Genomic DNA, 19,845 nt, shown 5'->3' on the forward strand with positions numbered 1-19,845 from the left:
TATGCATGAAGTTTTTTTTTTATAACCACGAAGTGCATCTATTATTATAAATTCATTACACATATATCTATAATGATAAAAATATCTAGCAGAAAGATATTGATTCTAGTTAGGTTTGTCGCAGAAAGCCAGAAAAAATTCTGCCACAGGGGCTGCTGTTATTGTAACCAGAATGATTGCATCAATCCGTGAGTGAATCTTAATGTGAACTGATTCAACTATCATTTTGCATTGGATTCGTGAATATCCCCGGAAATGGGAACGTTTTGTCTCAAACCAAGTCACCAAAATTCAACAAAGAAGTGATCCCAATCAATGGAATTACTGTTCTGGCTCTGATAATCCTACTGATAAGTTGATGAGAGAAGGAATCGACACCAGTACCCTTGTGCAGGATGATGTATGGTGGTCGATGACTGACGATGTTCAAACTGAAATAATGACTGTTTCCTTTATTGCAAGTGCTGATCCAGAGCCTGTGCTCAAAGTTGAGAACTTTAGTACTGTACGTAAATTATTACATGTAACATCCTATATTTTTAGATTCATTTAGAATTTAAGGTCTTGTGTAAAACAAAATGGGACAATTGCAAGTTCTGAAGAAGGGGAATCAAATAATTATTAGATAACAACTGTTCAATGTAAATACTATGCGAAGGAAATTAATTGTTTAAAAAATAATTTAGAAATCGATTCTAATTCTAAACTACTTCAGTTGAATCCCAAACTTGATGAAAATAAGATTCTGAGAATTAAAAGTCGTTTCGTTAATTCCTCATTAGATGTTAGTGAAAAATGTCCAATAATATTACCTAATAATGATTATTTTATTTTAATTATTAAGGATTATTATGAAAGGATTTTGCATGCTGGTGTGAATGACACTTTATTGCTAATAAGAAGTAAATTTTGGATAGTGAAAGGTAGACAATTTGTGAAATCTGTTTTATATTGATGTAAAATTTGTAGAAGATTTAGTGTTACTTCTGGTAAGCAAGTAGCCTGTTGACAGAATCGAAAAATCTCCACCGTTTAATATAACAGGCATCAATTTTGCAGGACCCCTTTATTTAAGGGATGGCTCTAAGTGTTACATTGCATTGTTTACATGTGCTGTAACTCGTGGGGTTCACTTAGAGTTAGTCTCTAGTTTAAAAGTTGAAAGTTTTATTCAGGCTCTAAGAAGGTTTTTTGGATGCAGGGGCATTAGTAAAATAATATATTCAGATAATTTCAAATTTTAAGCTGCTGATCATGAAATTAAATATTTATTCAAATTGTGTAAAAATGACAAGATTCTACAATACTTAGAAAAGCAAGGAATTGAGTGGAAGTTTATTGTCAAAGGTGCTCCATGGTGGGGTGGTTTTTGGGAGCATTTGGTAAGATCAGTTAAAATTGCATTGAAACGAATATTACATAAATCTTTATTAACTTTTGAGCAATTACTTACTGTACTTATAGAGATTGACGCTGTTATCAACTCTCGACCAATGCCTTATATGTATAACGATTTTAATGAACTGGATCCTTCGCATTTTATGATAGGTAATCAATTAACCGTTTTACCATCCTCCAGTTCTAAATTAGAGTCTTCAAAAGCAGAATTAACAAAAAGATGGAAACATAGGCTTATGATGATAGAACATTTTTGGAAATGCTGGCAAAAGGAATATTTGCTAGAATTAAGATCTGCTATGATGCATAAAATGCCCAAAAATATTGCCAGTTTTAAAATTGGTGATGTTGTAATGCAAAGATATTGTTAAAAGATTAATGTGGGTGGAAGTTAGGTCGAATAAAATATATTTTTCCAGGCAGAGATGGTAGAATAAGGTCATGTGAAATCCAATTACAAAACAGTGTTGTAAATAGACTCATTGAAAAACTTATCTTATTAGAAAGTGATTGATTACTTTGTTTATTCTTTGTTTGAAATATTCATTAAATATTTTTTGGTTTGTTTTTGTAAGTGTATAACATTTGTATGGCTATTTGTAATAGAATGCATTGTTAAACCAATGCATTGGAGTGGGCTGGATGTAGAAAATTTATGTTTTGAATTAATAGATGGCGTTGCCTACTCTTTTGTTTTGGCTATTCTAATGTTTACTTTTTGTTTTGTTGCTATTAAAGAATATGAATCCTAACCTCTCTGACGCTTTTTTTATGAACTAGAACTTCTCAGTTTTGAATTAATTCAAAATATTTATATTTCTTTATCAGGATTTTTTTTATAGTATTCATCAATATAAATATTTATTAAATGTTTCTTTTGTTTTGTTTTTGTAAGTGTATAACATTTGTATGGTTATTTGTAATAGAATGCATCGTTAAACCAATGCATTGGAGTGGGCTGGATGTAGAAAATTTATGTTTTGAATTAATAGATGGCGTTGCCTACTCTTTTGTTTTGGCTATTCTAATGTTTCCTTTTTGTTTTGTTGTTATTAAAGAATATGAATCCTAACTTCTCTGATGCTTTTTTTATGAACTAGAACTTCTCAGTTTTGATTTAATTCAAAATATTTATATTTCTTTATCATGATTTTTTTTTTTTTTTTTAATATGAGTTCATGATTATGTTACTACTCTCCATAGCTAATTTCATATCTACTATTCAAATTTCCGAACATAATATAATAAACATAATATTCAGGTTTGTTTAATGGTAAGACAAAAGAAAAATTTAAAATTTAGGTTAAAAAAATCTAACTATTAGTGAAATATAGTTTAATTTTCTATTTTCCTTCACTACTATTAAAACAATTATTACAATCCCAATATATCTATGATTATCATTTCTTTCCTAAAATTCTATTTAAAATTAATCTGTTAAATCTTTTTACTCGACTGTAGCTTCTATACTGTATTGTTAGTTGTTTAAATTAAATTATTATATTCAGCAAAATCAACCGTTTATTTTTTATATCACATTAATTTAGATAAGACGCCCGGAGGCTGAGCGGTAGCGCTTCGCGCTGTCGTGTCACAGGTCCCTGGTTCGATCCTCGGGCCGGGCAAGGTAGACTCAGCCTTTCATCCCTTCAGTGGGTTGATAAATGAGTACCAAGCATGCTTGGGAACTAAACACTGGGGGTTCCGCGTTCGGCTGACCACCTGACCGGAACATCTGCTCCTGCACCCCAGAGCCCAAGGTCAAGAAAACTGAGAAGGGGACAGTAGGCCTTGGCCCTCTATCGGCTGTCGCGCCACTGAGTTTAGTTTAGTTTTAATTTAGATAATCAAACTAAAAAAATAATGATTACAAAAATTTATCTTGCTGTTCAAGAGCTTTGGAGAAATAGAAAAAAAAAAAAACTACAACCTCTCTGAAATAATAAAATAATTCTAAGTTCTTTAAATAAGCTTACCTAACAATTTTCTACATGCTGATACAAACAAAGAACTGGAAAGTTTTTTTAAAGTAGTTCAAAATTCGATAAAAATAAAATTTGCAAATTGTAAGTATTAAATTCCTTTTACATATCTAGCATTTGTATTTAATTCCAAAATGCATTTGTATAAACAAGTGAGGTTTTCCTTTGCAGCATAAATAAAAAGGTGATATTTGAGAACTCAAAAATTACTGATCTATAATTACTCTTGTCATTTCTAATAAGATATTATTCTAATTACTGTGATCATTCTAGTTAATCTGATTTTAAAACCTTAACCACTTTACCACTTTTGCTCAGTATTTTAGTTTAGAAAAAAAAAATCTTCAAATTAAACGAATCTAATCCATCTCCCTTTATTTCTAACTCACCATTTTGTGACGCAGTTTAGTATTCTAGAGATGATAATTTACAAAATGAAATAATTATCAAACTTTAATTTATTTCACAGGGAAAAGAGAACTTCGCAAATGGCTTTGCTCACCCTTATATCAACCAACAGAAATTTACGACAGACTAGATGCTATTAATGATCTTAAAAACATAACTATTTTTGAAGATGTTCAAAAATGCTTGAGAAAATTGCCTGATTTAGAGAGATTACTAAACAAGTATGAAATCAAACTCTATATTTCATTCAGTTGTTGTATCAAAATTGTGTTTATTTTTCTCATATTTATTTATTATTGTTAAATTATTTGTTTCATTTTATTAATGTGATGAAAAAGTATTGTGAAGTGCACTTTCTATAAGTTTAGTATTAAAAAATGGAATGTTCTATTTTATTATTTGTAACTTTAATAGTAATATTAATATATAAGCATATATACTAATCTTTTCATTTGCATAAAATACTTAAAAGGTGTGGTCAAAATATTCAGAAATTTTTAATCCAATATTTAAAAGCAATTTTTTTTATTATTTCAGGATACATGTGCATGGCTTATCACGTAATAAAGATCATCCTGAAACTCGTGCCATATTTTATGAGATGGAAGTTTACAATAGGAAGAAAATTTTGGATCTTATCTCAGCTCTAAAAGGTTTCAAAGACGCTGCTAGCATATCTAAGCTATTTGAGCCTTTTGTTAAGGATTTCAAGTTAGTTGTTTTAAAGTGCTTTTTTTTCTACTAAATTTATATTTACATTCTTCATAATTCAAACTATTTTTATATTTTTGTGAATCTTTTTTTCTTTTTATGTATTTAAATAATAACCTTTAAATACTGCAAACTCTCTTCTACTTAAGATCTACTTATTAATCTATTGATTTACACAACGCGCTTACAGCTGGTTGCAGCTTTCAAGCCCATTATGACATTGGCAGCTGGGCAGCTGTACCTTTTTCTTAATGAAATCTTTTCTGTCAATAGATGTCATGAATTGTTTTCACTGTTTAATTTTTAAATTATTAGTGTTTCATGTTCCTGTATTTACTGAAGAGTTTTTCAGACAAATAAAAAAACATTTATCTTGCAAATTTAAATGAATTGTAATAAACAAAAAAAAAGGTACGTCTGCTTATAGAAAAATAATAAATTACTATATGCATACAGTCTTGGAACAGTTGCTCAAATTACTCCAAAATGCCATTTCCCTCCCAAAAATGCTGCAAAATAACTTTGGCCCAATTTTGCGCCAAAATTCTGCACAGAAATCGGTTCTGTTGCTCAAAAACAACTAGCCATTTACATTTTTCACCTGAATGTGTAACATGTTTAGTTAGGTGTGTTTTTTCCTCCATCGAAAGAAGCTGTCAAGTAGTTATTACTAAAATAATGAAATTTACTTGTCCATTCATTCTGCTTTATACGTTCCCATTTCATATTATTATTCCACGTTAAATATGCCAAAGATCATTTGAGGGTACATAAACAATAAGTTATAATATGCCTCTTGGGACATTAATTCTCCAACAACTACAACTGAAAATAAACAAAAATCTTTTTCTATTGCATGAAATTATATCATTGTTTTTACTTAATGCGGGCATTTGTCTGTCCTAATTAAAAGCCATAATTATCCATAACTCTTCTTGTTTTGAATTTTTTGTTTTTTCTACCAATAAGGAAAAGAATTTTGATTCTGCACATTGATCAATAGATAAAGAGGTAAAGAATTAATATTTTTAAAAAGGACCTACTTTTTGTAAAAGGACACTTATAAATATGGGAGTCCTAAAACGTGTAGTTTCCAAAGTATCACTGTTGTCATAATACAACATTGTATTAAAAATATAGAAACTGGACTGCCATGTGAAAAAGGTCAACAAAAAATCCATGAATGACATGGAATTACTATAGAATCGTTACAAATAGAGCAAGTCTAAAAATAATACTTTCTAATTCTACATTGTTTTGTAATAATAACCTATTTAAAATTTCGAAACTAGAAAATGGTCAAAAATAAAAAGATCGCTAGACGTAAAATTACTATGGAATCAGGCATGTCAAAAAGTGATTTTCGAATAAATCATTAACAAATAGTCATTACTGAAATGCGAAGTTCGTGTGCCTTAATAACATTCTGTGTCGTATGTAGTTAAAAATGTAAAAATATGAGAAACCACATGAAAATTGGTCGGAAAATAAAGTGGTTTTACAGTGGAATGTGAATTCAGCAGGGAAAAAAGTGATTACTTAAATTAAAATTTATTTTTTACAATAACATTGTGTTAAAGATATCGTTATTTATAAAACTTTGTGGAAATGAACAAGGACAACAATTAGGGCTATGTGTCTCATTACCCCCTCTAAAATTAAGTTAGACTATTATCTGGATGTGGTACAGCTTTTCTAATCCTCGAAATGTTTTTACACGGTATTAAATCAGGTTTTACTTCTTTTATACTTGAATTATCTATATCTTCATCTGAAGCATTTTCATCTAAAATTGGGATGTTCCAGTTTGAAATTAGCAAAATTGCGTTTAATGGGTGCCCAGTACTGCTATTACACTTTCATCAAAACAAACATTTATTGTTTCAGCAAGTTTCCTTTCATTTTTAAGACAAATTCTATAACCCTTCGTATGTATTGCATAACCTAACGTAATCCCTTCTTTAGCTCTCATTTGAAGTTTATTTCTCAACTGTTTTGGTTGACCCACAAATGCTAAACAACCAAATGATTTCAAATGAGTGACTGATGGTTTTCTACCACTATACAATTCAAAGGGAGTTTTAATTTGGTTTTTATGACAAATTCTATTAAAAGTGTAAGTAAAGCATGGTAAAGTTTCAGTCCAAAAAGCATCTCCTAATTTACTAGATTTTAACATTACTTTAATATTATCTAAGGCAGGTAAATTATAGCGTTCACTAACACCATTTTGTTCTGGCATATAAGTGTCAGTACGCTCAGCTTTTATACCTTCATTCTCAAGAAAATCACTGAACTCTTTATGGCAAAATTCCATGCCATTATCGGTTCTAACATTTACAGTTTAAAAATTTCTGAGCTCGCTTTTGATATCTTATAAAACAATTACAAAATCAGATTTCTTTTTGATGGGAGAAACAGTATCTTTCCTTGAAAAATCGTCAGTGATAGATGGAAAATGCTGACTTCCACCATGTGAAATGATGGGCATCAGACCACATACGTCCATATGTAAAAGTTCCGAAAGTTTATACTTTAATCTGGTTTAAACGAAATTCTTTTAGATTTAGCTCATTTACATTCTATACAATTACTACCTGAAAAATTGGGATCAGGTAATCCTTTCACTGTAGAATTTTTACTTGTTTGAGTTATATAATCGCAATTTATGTGGCAGTACCTTAAATTCCAGATATCTAGATCATTTGTCTGAACAGAGATATTAAATAATTGCTCATTCGCGTCACTAACACTTCTGTCAATAACTAAATCTTTATCAGGCTTAGTATAAGCATTAGGTTTAAAATAATACAAGCCAATATTTCTTTTACAATAGAAAATCTTCCCATTTACCCGATTATGCACAGAAATACAACTTTTAGCACCCATAAAATAACCCCCAGCTTTCTCTATTATAGAACCAGAAATAAGATTTCTAAGTTTAGGAGAATACATGACATGTTGTAAAGTTACTCTGTGCATTTTACGATTTACCTTATTAAATCATTGCACTTTTCCAATACCTAAGATTGGGCTTTCAATGTCACCTATGGCTAACGACATAGAAGCTTTTTCTACAGTTTCATATGCAAAGAATAAATCCAAATTATTACAAAAATGTGTTGATGCGGCAGTGTCAAAAAGCCATCTTTTTTCTCAATTTCATGACTAGGACTGTGCTATAAATCGATGCATTCTTTTGATTTTGTCTAACTGCGGATATGTTGATAGCGTCTTACTACGAAGATGATGTTAGTTTCGTGATGTTAAATAACGAAAAGCAAATTGAATCAGAACTCCCGGTTTCGTGCGAGGATCAGCGGTGAAATAGAACGCTATACATAGTTTCTTTATGCGCCATTTATGTCATAGGAAGTTTACTTTTCTTGAAGATTATTTTCAGCTGGACTTACGTTATCTTGTGATCTCAGTGCACTTTATTCCGTCAGGAGTTAATGTTTCTTCTAAATTATTTTCTGTGAGACTTTTGCTACTTAGCGATCGTTTCATTGTGCATTATTTCGTCGCTTCTTCATTTTTTATTTTTTTTTCTGTTGGGATTTAACGATTGTTGTCAATTATTTTTAGTAGACCTACTGTTACTTAGTTATTGTTGCGCAATCGCTGTTATCTTAAATTTTCGTTCTTCGTTCTGAACTCAATCTATTATTGAAAAGAAAATATGAATTTAAAAAAAATTCTTCATTGTCTTTTTTTAATTATTGTTTTTCATTTTAAGCGATACAATTTAATATGGGTATTTTGTATTTAACTTTGTTATAAAAAGTTTGTTTTTTTAAATTTATTTAATGCACGTAAGTATAATAATTTAATAGAATTTAAATATTTTTAAACAAATAAATATTCAGTCATTTTTAATTATAGAAAAAATTTGGCTATTAGCTAAAACAAATATATTTTTTAATTGAATAAAAAGTTAAGCAATGTTTTGACGCTTTTTAATAATTTAACAATAGTACTTTTAAAAAAAAAAAAATTTTTTTTTTTCTTAAAATTCTTTCACTACAAATACTTCATACTTCTTTCACTACCTTAGTTGAATCCTTCAGTCCTTCAAACAAATAAATCCTTAGTCGAATTTATTTTTACATTCATTAAGTATAGAATTAGACAATTAGTTAATACAACTTTATTATTTTAAATAAATAAATTAAAGAAGGTCTAACAGTGCTTCAAGAGCTCGGTTTTTTTCAACAAATTATTAAAAAATAGTTTTAAAGTGAACATTTATTTAGTTTGTTTTTTTACTTTCATTTTTTTTTCTTTCAATTTTTAATGCATGTATATAAAATATTTAGCTAGTTTCGTTATTTTTAAACCAATAAATCTTAAATCATTTTTAATTTTTAAAAAATTAAAATAAAGCTTTTTTTTTTTTACTTAAGTCATTTTGTTTTGTAATAGATTTATTTACTTTTGATTAATTTAAAGATTTCTGATAGATAATATTTGAACATATGCTAAATCGCGATATCCAACAGTCGATGTATCACAATATGAAATTTCTTACATCGCCCAGTCCTATTCATGACACATGTGCGCAGGGTGCGTACAGACTCCTAGTCTCCAAGGAGTACTTGGAACTACTTAGACTTCTAAATTAGTCCTTAGAAACTCCTTAGATTATTATGTTCCATAGATGAACTTATTAAGTACGCTGATGAATTTGCTGTTCAAACAGGGAAATTAAATGACATGATTTAGTTGTCAAAATCTAATAGTTTAAGAAAAACTTTTAAAGAAAAAAAAAATTGAATTGCAAGAGTTAGAAGAAAAAAATAACAGCAAATAATTTTAATTTTACATGTTACAAGCAAACTTAATTAATAATTTACTGTGATTTTTTTTGTATAAAATGCCTTAGAATTTTTTTATGTATTCAAATTTAAAAATATAAGATTGGTAGGTTTTTGTGTTAATCTTAAACGTCTGTACTTTAACAAGATTTATTAAAATATGTGAAACTGGAAAATGCATTTATTTGTAACAGTGATAACTTACATTTGAAAGTAAAAGAAATAAAACAACTCAATAATTATACAATCAGTGTAATAATTAAGCAGATACAAATGAACATTTCAATTCAACTCAAAATTATCTACTATAGGTAAAATGCAAATTTTGGAAATAGAATCCTAAATTCTAAAATTTCCTTTCGCTGTGCGAATATCTGCTACTCTCACATTGCCATCTGAACCTCTTACTCTAATGATTCGACCTAAAGGCCACTGATAAGGTGGATGTCCTTCACAAGAACTAGCATGTCAGGACATAAATTTTGTTTTTTGAGCAGCCACTTTGAGCACTGTTGTAATTGCTTTATCAATGTCTCCTAATAGTTTGCACTAATTTTTGAACCCTTTGCCATCTATTAAGAAGATTGTCTCTTTTGTTGATGAAGTTAGGTTCTGTTATTAAATTCATAGGTTTTCCTATAAGGAAATGGCCCAGTTAAAACTTGAAACTCGTCAGTATCAGTGGGTATGGGAGAAAAAGGTCGCGAATTGAGGATGACCTCTATCTGACTGATTACTGTTAAAAACTCTTCAAGCCTTAGTCTTGGGGAGCCTACCACTCTCTTAAAATGATATTTGAAAGCTTTTACACCCGCCTCCCAAAGACTGCCAAAGTTGGGAGCCCTAGGAGACAAAAGTTTCCATCTGATACCTTCAGAGGAAAGCATATTCGAAATGTCTTCGCTAGCTAGCATTAGTTTGTATAAGTGTTTAGTTCTGTGGAAGCTCCTGTAAAGTTAGTCGCATTGTCGCTAAAAATCATGGAGCTTCTGCCACGACGTGCAAAAAAAAAATTTTAAGGTTGCGTTTAGAGCTGTGGACACTTTGATTTTGCACACAGTCAATGTTTATATTTTTAATTTATAAATAGGTATAGAGGTTTTGAGGTTTACTTCTTAATTTTTTAATGTCCTCCACTTCGAAGAGAGAGGCCTCGACTTTCTGGAAATCTTCCTTCGCGATTTCGTAGTAGTCATCTTTTAGTGTTTCGAATTTCTGTTGGATACTAAGCACAATATCCAATTGAGCCTGAAGCTCAGAAATGTCCATCTTGTCTTGTCCTTCTGTGAGGACATTATTTAATTTCGTCAGCTGGCCTTTGATGCTGTTCCCAGTTTGTATTTCCTCATTTTCAAAATCCATAATTGTTATTCATATTCACGCAATTTTAAGATCAACTATCGCGATTCTTGTAAGAAGTAATTTTTTTTAAAATTAGTTACTATAAAGGTGACTGTTTTTCTAACAACGATTATTAGTATATGTAAGTGTCACAGCATCAAAGAAACTGGAAGGGAATATATTCAAAACTTACATTCCGTGCTTGCAAAGAAGAAAAAATGGGATTTGTCACAAGATGTTTGAGTTTGAAGATGGACTAACAACTAAATATAGCAAACATAAAAGATATAGCTAACAAAAGCAATCACTTAAAAAGGGATTTAATTTAATTTTTTTATTTTTTGGAAAAAGAGTTAATTAACTTATCATCAAAATTTTATTTATAATTGCTGTTATTTATGCTATTGAAGTAACAGCAATTATAATATTATACGATTTTAAGAATATGACGTCAGAACTCTTATTTCAGTTCACTTCAAAAATAAGTGAAAACACAATTGATTAAAGACAAACAGATAACAATATGAAATAAACTTGATTTTACGATGAGCGGCGAACCCATCACCACACTATAAAAGGCAAAATTCTTATCAAATAAAGAACAATTATCTAAACAGTTGCTGATTGTCATGTAACTTTTCAAACTAAAATAGCAATTTTTGTATGTTAAGGAGTTACTATATATTTCTGCTCCACTGTTATTGATATGTTTCAAAGGGCTCTAGTTAGATTAGACTATAATATGAACATAATGATTTGGTCCATTGTTAAAGTTTTTTTTTTCCAATATAATTTAAAAAGTAATATTACTGATATATTTGCTATAAATCACATAACAGTATTTATTAAAAGAAATGAATTATTAATGTATATTCTCAGTAGTTTTAATTTGCTGAACCAGGTAGTTTTTAAATAATAATTGTCTATTATGTGAACTGAGGAAAAATATAATTTCCAGCTTTATTTTTTCAAATGGTAATTTTAAATAATAAATAAATAGGTTAAATAGCAATGTTATAATTTATATAATAATAGATCAGTACACAATTGTATGTCAACACTAGGACTGGGCGATACTAGAAATTATATATCGTGATGCATCGTCAGTTTTGCATCGCGATATAGTATTTTTGAATTTCATTTACTTGTAAGGCACAGAAAGTCAGATTTCTATCAAAACTTCATACTCATATTGATTTAAATCAATTTATAAATTCGAAGATATATATGTTTTGCTTAAGAAAGATATTAAATAAATTGACTACAATGTACAAATCTTAAAATATTTATTGAAATGCTTGTTTAGAAATTCATAATAAGCGTAAAACAAAGTGTTAAAAACTTTTTTTAAAGCGTTTTTTAGAAACTGATATTTTCTTGTACTATTATGCATAAATAATTGCATAATTAAGTTCGATCGTAACATTCAATTTCTAAATGAAACATTAAAAATTATTTGTATGTTTAAAACAAAGTGCTAAATAAATTTTAGAAAGAAAAAAAACGCTTTTAAAACACTATTTTTTATTATCATTTCAGTTATTATAGTTCTATTATAGTTCATTTACGTCACACTAGAGCTGCACAATGGGCTATTGGCGACGGTCTGGGAAACATCCCTGAGGATGATCCGAAGACATGCCATCACAATTTTGATCCTCTGCAGATGGGATGGCACCCCCGCTTCGGTAGCTTGACGACCTGCACGCGAAGTCGAGCACTTTACGGTAGAACAGTTTAACGAGGACTAATACCGCACACCCGCGGTCCCTACGCAGACTGATCCAAGTGATCACTCACCCGCACACTGACCACAGCCAGTGATGCTTGATTTCGGTGATCTGCAGGAAACCGTGTCTTAACGATCAGTCCACTGCAGGACCTTATCATTTCAGATAAATAATTAAATTAAATTAAATAATGACCGAATTATGAACGAAAAACAAAGTAAGATTTAATTTCTTAAAAATAAAAAAATTGTGATATTCGGTAATATATTTAACTAATTAACAAATAATCTGAAAAGAATATTTTTAAAAAAAATATATTATACTCTCTAATAAAACGAAGTGCTAAGTGATTTAAAAAAATGAATAGAATACGCAAACCTTTCAAATTTTTATGTATAAACAAAGTTGATTGACTTATGTCCAAATCCAAATGACAAAAATAATTTTGTTTTAACTTTATTTCTAAAAATAAAAACAACAAAATTTATAAATTTAAAATCAGTAATAAAAACTCATTAAATTATTAGAAGTTTCACCCAAAAAGTTTTTAATAAATTAAAAGAAAGTAAAAAAAAAAAATTATAAAAAATTAAATTAATTAAAAAAAATTAAAATTATTATTTAAAAAAAAATTATCTAATTAATGAAGAAACTCTTCTTTATATATTCTTTTCAATAATAGATTGCCTTCAGAACAAGGTAACATCGGCGATCACAAAGTTAGTGCCACTGAAAATAATCTACAAGAAAAGTCGCGACAAAGAAAAAAAAAAGCTAAGAGGTGCGAAAAGGAACATGCGATATAACGATATGTGTTCTCAAAACTCTGATTCTGATTCTACAACTCACCAATCAAGGCCATTTCAACATAACGAAACGAACATCGTCTTCCATAGCGCAAGTCGACATCGGAACGTAAGAGAAAAGTCTTATATCGCTATATCCTTGCGTGTCTTATATCGCTATATCGTTTTGCGCTTGTTGTCCTTACTCGACGGCTTAAATCAGATTTCTGATGCATCGCCTTGAATGAAAGTCGCTGTATCGTCTTGCCGATATATGCGTTAAATCGATATATCTCGATACATCGATTTATAGCCCACTCCTAGTCAACACATTATTTATTACCTTAAACTGTCAGGAATTTATTATTAAAGGGTTGCGCTTGCGTAAAATTTACTATCATGGAAATTCAGCTTTTTTGCCTTTTGGCTAATCTCATACCTGATTCTTGGATGATACTAGCGGTGAAATTAAGACAACCCTTTTCTCTCTCCCGAAATCAGACAAGGATGGTACAGGTGAAAATATTTTTTACTCTCTCATAGTGTGTTAACAAAATATAGTGTTCCCTGAGAACACTGCATCGCCTTCTCCGCTGACAATGCTTCGGTAATGCTGGGTCAACATAAAACAGTGGGATCGTTTACAAAAAAAAGACTTCTAATGTCATCATTCATGGTTGTGCTTGTCACTTAATTCATCTAGCTGCCAAACATGCTGCAAAAAAATGTCAGTTTTGATGTAGAAAGTTTTTTGATAGATGTGTACTACTACAGTTAGTAACGCCTATATGGTCTCCCTCTTATAAGGTCACCCCTCTTATATGGTCAATTTTCTAAAGTCCCATCTAACTTCATAGAAAACACGTGTTAAATCTCACCGCTTATATGGTCATCCTATTTTTTGAGTTACCGGTTATATGGTCAGTTTTCTTTTCTTTTGAAAAAAGATACATTTTAAGACATTTCTTTAGAAAGGAAGCCAAGAAAAATGACCAGAAGGTAAACTTTCCTTTGACCCTCGGAGAGAACTGGAATTTCCCCCTCTATTTCGTCACCCTACCCTCTTATCTCTTGCATTCAATGATGACCTTACCCTCTCCTCATTTGACCACTCGCATTCTTTTCCCCGCCCAAGGGCAAAGGTCTTTTGATCGTTCGAAGTTATCTCTCAGAGCTTGAAAAGGAGTTGAAGTTGAGAAAAAAGAACATTTTTATTGGATTACTGAGCAAATAACGTATCCATGCTTTCATTATGACTTCGAAAAGAAAGAATTTAACAATATCGGGAAAAAATGAATTAGTTGAAAAGTTTAAAAAGTCTGAACTTTCAAAAGCTACTTTTGCCAAAGAAAATTCTATACTGCGAACAACTTTAAACAACATTTTAGCAGCAACATTTAGCATTTTTCTTTAAAAGAATGGAAAGATGTAATGTTGCGAGATATTCATGAAAGATATGAACCTGCTAACATGTTCAACGTCGATGAATGTGGACTTTTCTATAGGATCTTACCCGACAGAACCCTTTGCTTCAAAGGAGAAAAATGTATAGGGGGAAAGAAAAGTAAGGAACGCTTAACAGTTTTGTTATATGCAAACATGGATGGTTCGGAGAAAATGATTCCTTTGGTGATTGGAACATTTCTGAAACCGAGATGCATTAAAAATTGTAAATCTTTGCCTCTTTTGTATGATGCCAATTCCAAAGCATGGATGACCAGAACGATCTGGGAAAAAACTCTCAGAAGGTGGGACCTACATTTTTCAAAGAAAAACAGAAAAGTTGCATAGATTGCTGATAACTGCACTGCTCACTGTCCTGATGAGGGCTTGAAATCGATTGAGCTCATATTTTTGCCTCCAAACAGCACATGTGTGTTGCAGCCTCTAGATCAAGGCATAGTTCAAAGCTTCAAGTCTATGTATAGAAAGCTTCTTTTATGGGATATGATCACCGCCATAGACAGAAAAGAAGAATTTCACGTTTCAGTTTTGAATGCACTGTTCTATATTGACCAAAGCTGGAACATGGTGCTGTCGAAAACTATTGAAAATTGTTTCTGTCACGCGGGGTTCCACAGTTCTCCAGACTCTTCGGTATCATTAGAAGACCTTGCGGGGAAGATCTTCCATTAGCTGAATTGGCAGAAAATCTTTGAAACCGAGGCTATGCAATGCCGAACGAAAATTTGTATTCCCAAATAGACGTTGATGTCCTCACTAATTGTGAAGCAACTGTGGAAGGTATCGTATCTAATGTCTTAAATCTGAATGCTGAAGGAAGTGACGATGAGGATGATACTGAATGCAATAAAAAGTCTGTATCAACAGCTGCTGCTCTTAAGGCTATAGATGACTTAAGGTGTTTTTTTGCAACTTCAGATGCAGCAGATGAGCATTTAAAAACTATCAGAGACTTAGAAAAAGTTGTTTAAACAACCAAGAAGAAGAAACAGACAAGCTTATTGGAATTTTTTTTTTTTTTTTTTTGAACATGTACATATGCTAAGGTAAATAATTAAATTTTTCTAAAAGTATAAAAATTATTTTTGCATTCGTTCTTATTATGCACCTTAATAATTAATTTTTAAACGTTTTTGAAAGTTGAATTATTTGTTTAAAAAATACATTCTGATTCCAGAATATATTCACGCCATATTAACTATACTATAGATTTGGTTATTGCATCTATGGTCACACCGCTTATATGGTCATAATATTCTGGACCCATGAGCTGACCATATAACCAATACTGACTGTATTTGAAGAAAAGCGCAAAGAGAATTCAGCTTTTAAAGTTCTGCAAAGAACTGTGTAACCTCGAAAACAGCAAGGTTCTCAAGTATAAGGCTATGAGTTGGCTTTAAATGGGCAAAACCATTAATCGTTTTTTAGAAAAGTGGGATGCTTTAAAGTAATTTTTTTTGTGAGGAAGAGAATGGCTCTTCAGAAGCTTTCATATGATTGAAGAATATTTTTGAAGATAAAACAACTCAACTCTACCTTTTCTTTTTACAATCTGCTATCCCATTGTTTGACTCATGTAATAGGATGATGCAGCAGCAAGCTCCATTAATTCATAGATATCAGAGAGAACTTATGAACTTATTTAGCAATATTTTGTCTAGATTTATAAAACCAGCATGTATAACAAATGCAAGTTCAGTTTTTGAAGTCAACTTCAATAAAGCTAAAAATCAAAAAGATGATTCTGAACTTGTGATAGGTGGCAAGACAAGAAAATACATAAAAGATTCAGACCTTTCTGCAGAAGAAATGAGCCAATTTTATTTATCAATCAAAAAATTTTATACCGAGGCACTCTCTTATATTTTAAAAAAATTTCCCCTGACCACTGAAGTTTACAAGTACTGTGAATTTGCCTATATAGCCATGGAGCAAAATTTGCTTCTTTGAACTATTTTCTGTATCTGTTTTTTGTTCCAGAGGAACAACAAAGTAGAATTGAACAACAGTTCAATCTATACCAAATCGACACACTAAATGAAGAGATTCTATCCGCTGAACGCTGGGATGCAGCTAGGACTTTTATATCTGGTTTAGTGGATATGAGTGGGGCAAAGAAATATAAAACATTACCATCAATAATGCTGTCCGTACTTATTTTGCCTCATACCAATGCTGCTTATGAGTGGGTGTTTTCAATAGTAAAGAAAAATTTAACTGATCTTAGGTCCAGTTTGGCTTTGTCAAGCTTGGAGGGGCATTGCTAACAGAGAAATGTAAAAATACTGAAACATGCTGCTATGGTGCAGCATTAACTGAGCTAGATTTACTGAAAGCTAAAAAAGATACTTATGTTGTTTTGACTGGACAAAAATATTAAAATATTGATATTTATGTATAACAATATCGTGAGGAGATTTTTTGTTCAATTGAAATTTATAATTTTTCATTTGCTTCATAATTATTCTGTCTACAATTCTTTCATAGTTTTCTCATTTCATATTGTCAGTTTAAGATTAATTGTACTTTTTTGAAACTGATGAAAAAAAATGAATAATATAGTTCTGTCAATTATTACCAACTATTAATGATAATTTAATCATGATTTAATAATCTAAGATGGTCTAAATATTATTCAATAACTATTAATTTTCCATTTTCAATATTTTTCTATTAAATATGTCCTTCTATATAGTTTTTAAATTTATGCATAGAAATATAACTAAATTTATTTCGCGTTATACTCCCAAAACTCCGGATGTTTTTAATCCTTACTCCTGAAAACTTTTCTACAAAGTTACTAGGTCTGAAAATGTCCTAATTTTTTTGAAAAATGTCTTGATTTTTTTTTTACAAGACTTGCTTGTGGTTGTGAGGTTTTCAGTACTTTGCCCTCAATAGTAGCAGTATTGTCTTTTAAAAGTGTTATATTCATAAATATTGTTCATAGACAGAATGTGAGAAAATGTTGTTTCACAAAGATCAACTAGGAATTTTTCAACTTGATGTTTCTTGTTGATCTTTTAACCAAATAGGTATCAGGTTTGTGACAGAAAAAAAGAACCAATTTGCATTTCTGGCAGCCTTTCTCCCATGTCATTGTGTAAAATGTGTATATTGTTAAAGTCAAATGTTGTTACTTTTTTGCAGATCAAATTTGCTTAAAAAATGTGTATCATCATCTCCAGATATTGGTTGCTTCCCATTATTTGAGGAAACTTTATCATATTTTTCTGATGCTTTTGACCATAATGAGGCCATGAAAAAAGGTAAGTAAATATTAGCTTTCTGTCTAGATATAATTTAAAAGAAAAAAAAAAGAATTATAAAATTCTTACGTTAAAAGTCTTTTTTTTTATGGTTATTATTTAAATCAAAACATTGTAGTTTATTATGAATTGAAAGTTATATCTACTCTCGAAAAAATCAATTATTAATTCATATAATGCCATCCTTTTCAAAAATTGTTAATGCTAGTGTATTTTTATCTCTTTTTATGTGTTATATATAGATGATTATTCAGAAATTATGATATTTATGAAAGTTAAAACTTGATTTAAGAAGAACCTATTTTAAATAAGAATTATTAATATAAATATTCTATAAAGGGTTGAGTAGCATGAACCATACTTAGGTGCCAACTTTTCATAAATTTAAATTAGTTATTATTTTCTGTGTTCATTGGGATGTGTGGAAATATCACCTTTTTCCACACTAGTATTTTTCATTATTATTATTTGTTGGTTAAATTTTTTCAAAACCCATTATATATTGTTTATTGTAAAAAATTGGTACATTGTAAAAAAATTTTGCAGTTGACCTATGAAATTATTCTTGTAATTTTGCAGAGATACGCTGATTTATGGTTTAAAACATTATTTTGTATTTGCGGCGTAACTAATGTGGCAAAACTTATCTGTATTTTTTTTTTTTTTTTACTATTTAAGTTAGAAAATTGCAATCAATAATAATTTAAAGAATTAATGCTGGTGAAACAGTTTGCAAGAATGTTACAAAAGCACGACAAGCACTCTCCCTTTCAACCAAAGAAGCCGTTGCAAAGTCCTCTTCTTGCAATCACTTCGTGAGTAGTTTCTTATGAGGATCCACGGAAGTACCATTCTCCCTTTCTTCAGCTGCAAGTGTGAAAGGAGAAAAAAATGAAAGAAAGATATGCAAGTTATTTTCTAAGACAAATGAGTGAAGTCTTAAATGATCTATCTTTAGGTCCAGTTCATCTCCACTTTATGTTGATGGTCAACTTTATTTTTTACAGTCATATTTTTATCGTGTATATCCAAAACTCGGAAATAGACGACTTCAAAATTTAGAGATGCTCGAGTAAAAATCATGCAACATGATGAGCATAAAGATATAAGAGGGATGGGTGAACTGCCTTATTTATTTATATTTAACGTTTATTTTAACATTTTTTATCTGTTGTATTATTTGATTTATTTATAGCTGAAATATTATAAATCTATTATAGAAGAAAAATGTGTTTGCACTCATTTTTATGCTTTAATTTTGCACAAAACAAGATTATTATTTTTTTTTTTTTTTTGAGATTATTTTAAAGGTTTTATTTGCTGTTTATCATTTGATCTGTTAAAATTTTATACATTTATAATTAGTAAAAAGAAATTAGGTGCGTTCGTGATTATTTTATTATTAAAATTTTTTTGAATCATTGTAAGGATTTTTCGCTGTTTAATTTTTTGATTTAATTGTATTTATGTATTTCAATTCAATTCAAATTACGATAAAGCGACGTGATGCGATCACAATTATTCTATATGGTACAATTTTGTGCTTAGTAAGATTCTTTTTATCAATTTATTGTATTTTGATAACTTATTATCAATATATTTAGGTTCATAATCAGTTTATTTATATAAAATTTCAGTCTTTTAAATTAGTATTTATTAACATTATGCATTTGAATTGCACACAATTGTATTTGGTATAAATTTTCCTACATTCGTTAAAAATTATCGAACTTTATAATTTCTGATTCTAAGTAAGATCGCATATATTAATTTATTCCATATTTAATTTTTTTTAATGATTTTTAAACATTTAATGATTTATTTTGTATGTAATTTGTCAATGCCTGTCACAGATGCAATAACTCTGCAATCAATCACACAGTAAAATTTCGTGTGGAGTATCCGATGGTGCGGCCTTTCTGATGATAGACTTTTTC

The 19,845-nt window shown here is 29.9% G+C and overlaps 1 protein-coding gene across 3 annotated transcripts in view; it reads left to right on the forward strand.

Moving 5' to 3' along the window:
- Msh6 (DNA mismatch repair protein Msh6) overlaps positions 1–19,845 on the forward strand; it is a 202,780-nt gene that overhangs the window by 115,421 nt on the left and 67,514 nt on the right. For all 3 annotated transcript variants that reach the window (XR_015430286.1, XM_087154646.1, XM_087154647.1), the window contains exons 18-20: positions 3,850–4,009; positions 4,326–4,499; positions 17,790–17,908. Coding sequence is in view for 2 of the 3 variants with exons in the window: in XM_087154646.1 (XP_087010772.1) it covers positions 3,850–4,009; positions 4,326–4,499; positions 17,790–17,908 (453 nt within the window). In the remaining variant the exon portion in view is untranslated. The remainder of the gene's footprint in view (positions 1–3,849; positions 4,010–4,325; positions 4,500–17,789; positions 17,909–19,845) is intronic.

This window comes from Parasteatoda tepidariorum, chromosome 11 (genome assembly GCF_982258835.1).
Source record: "Parasteatoda tepidariorum strain Cologne lab strain chromosome 11, Ptep-v5.0, whole genome shotgun sequence".
Taxonomy (NCBI): domain Eukaryota; kingdom Metazoa; phylum Arthropoda; class Arachnida; order Araneae; family Theridiidae; genus Parasteatoda; species Parasteatoda tepidariorum.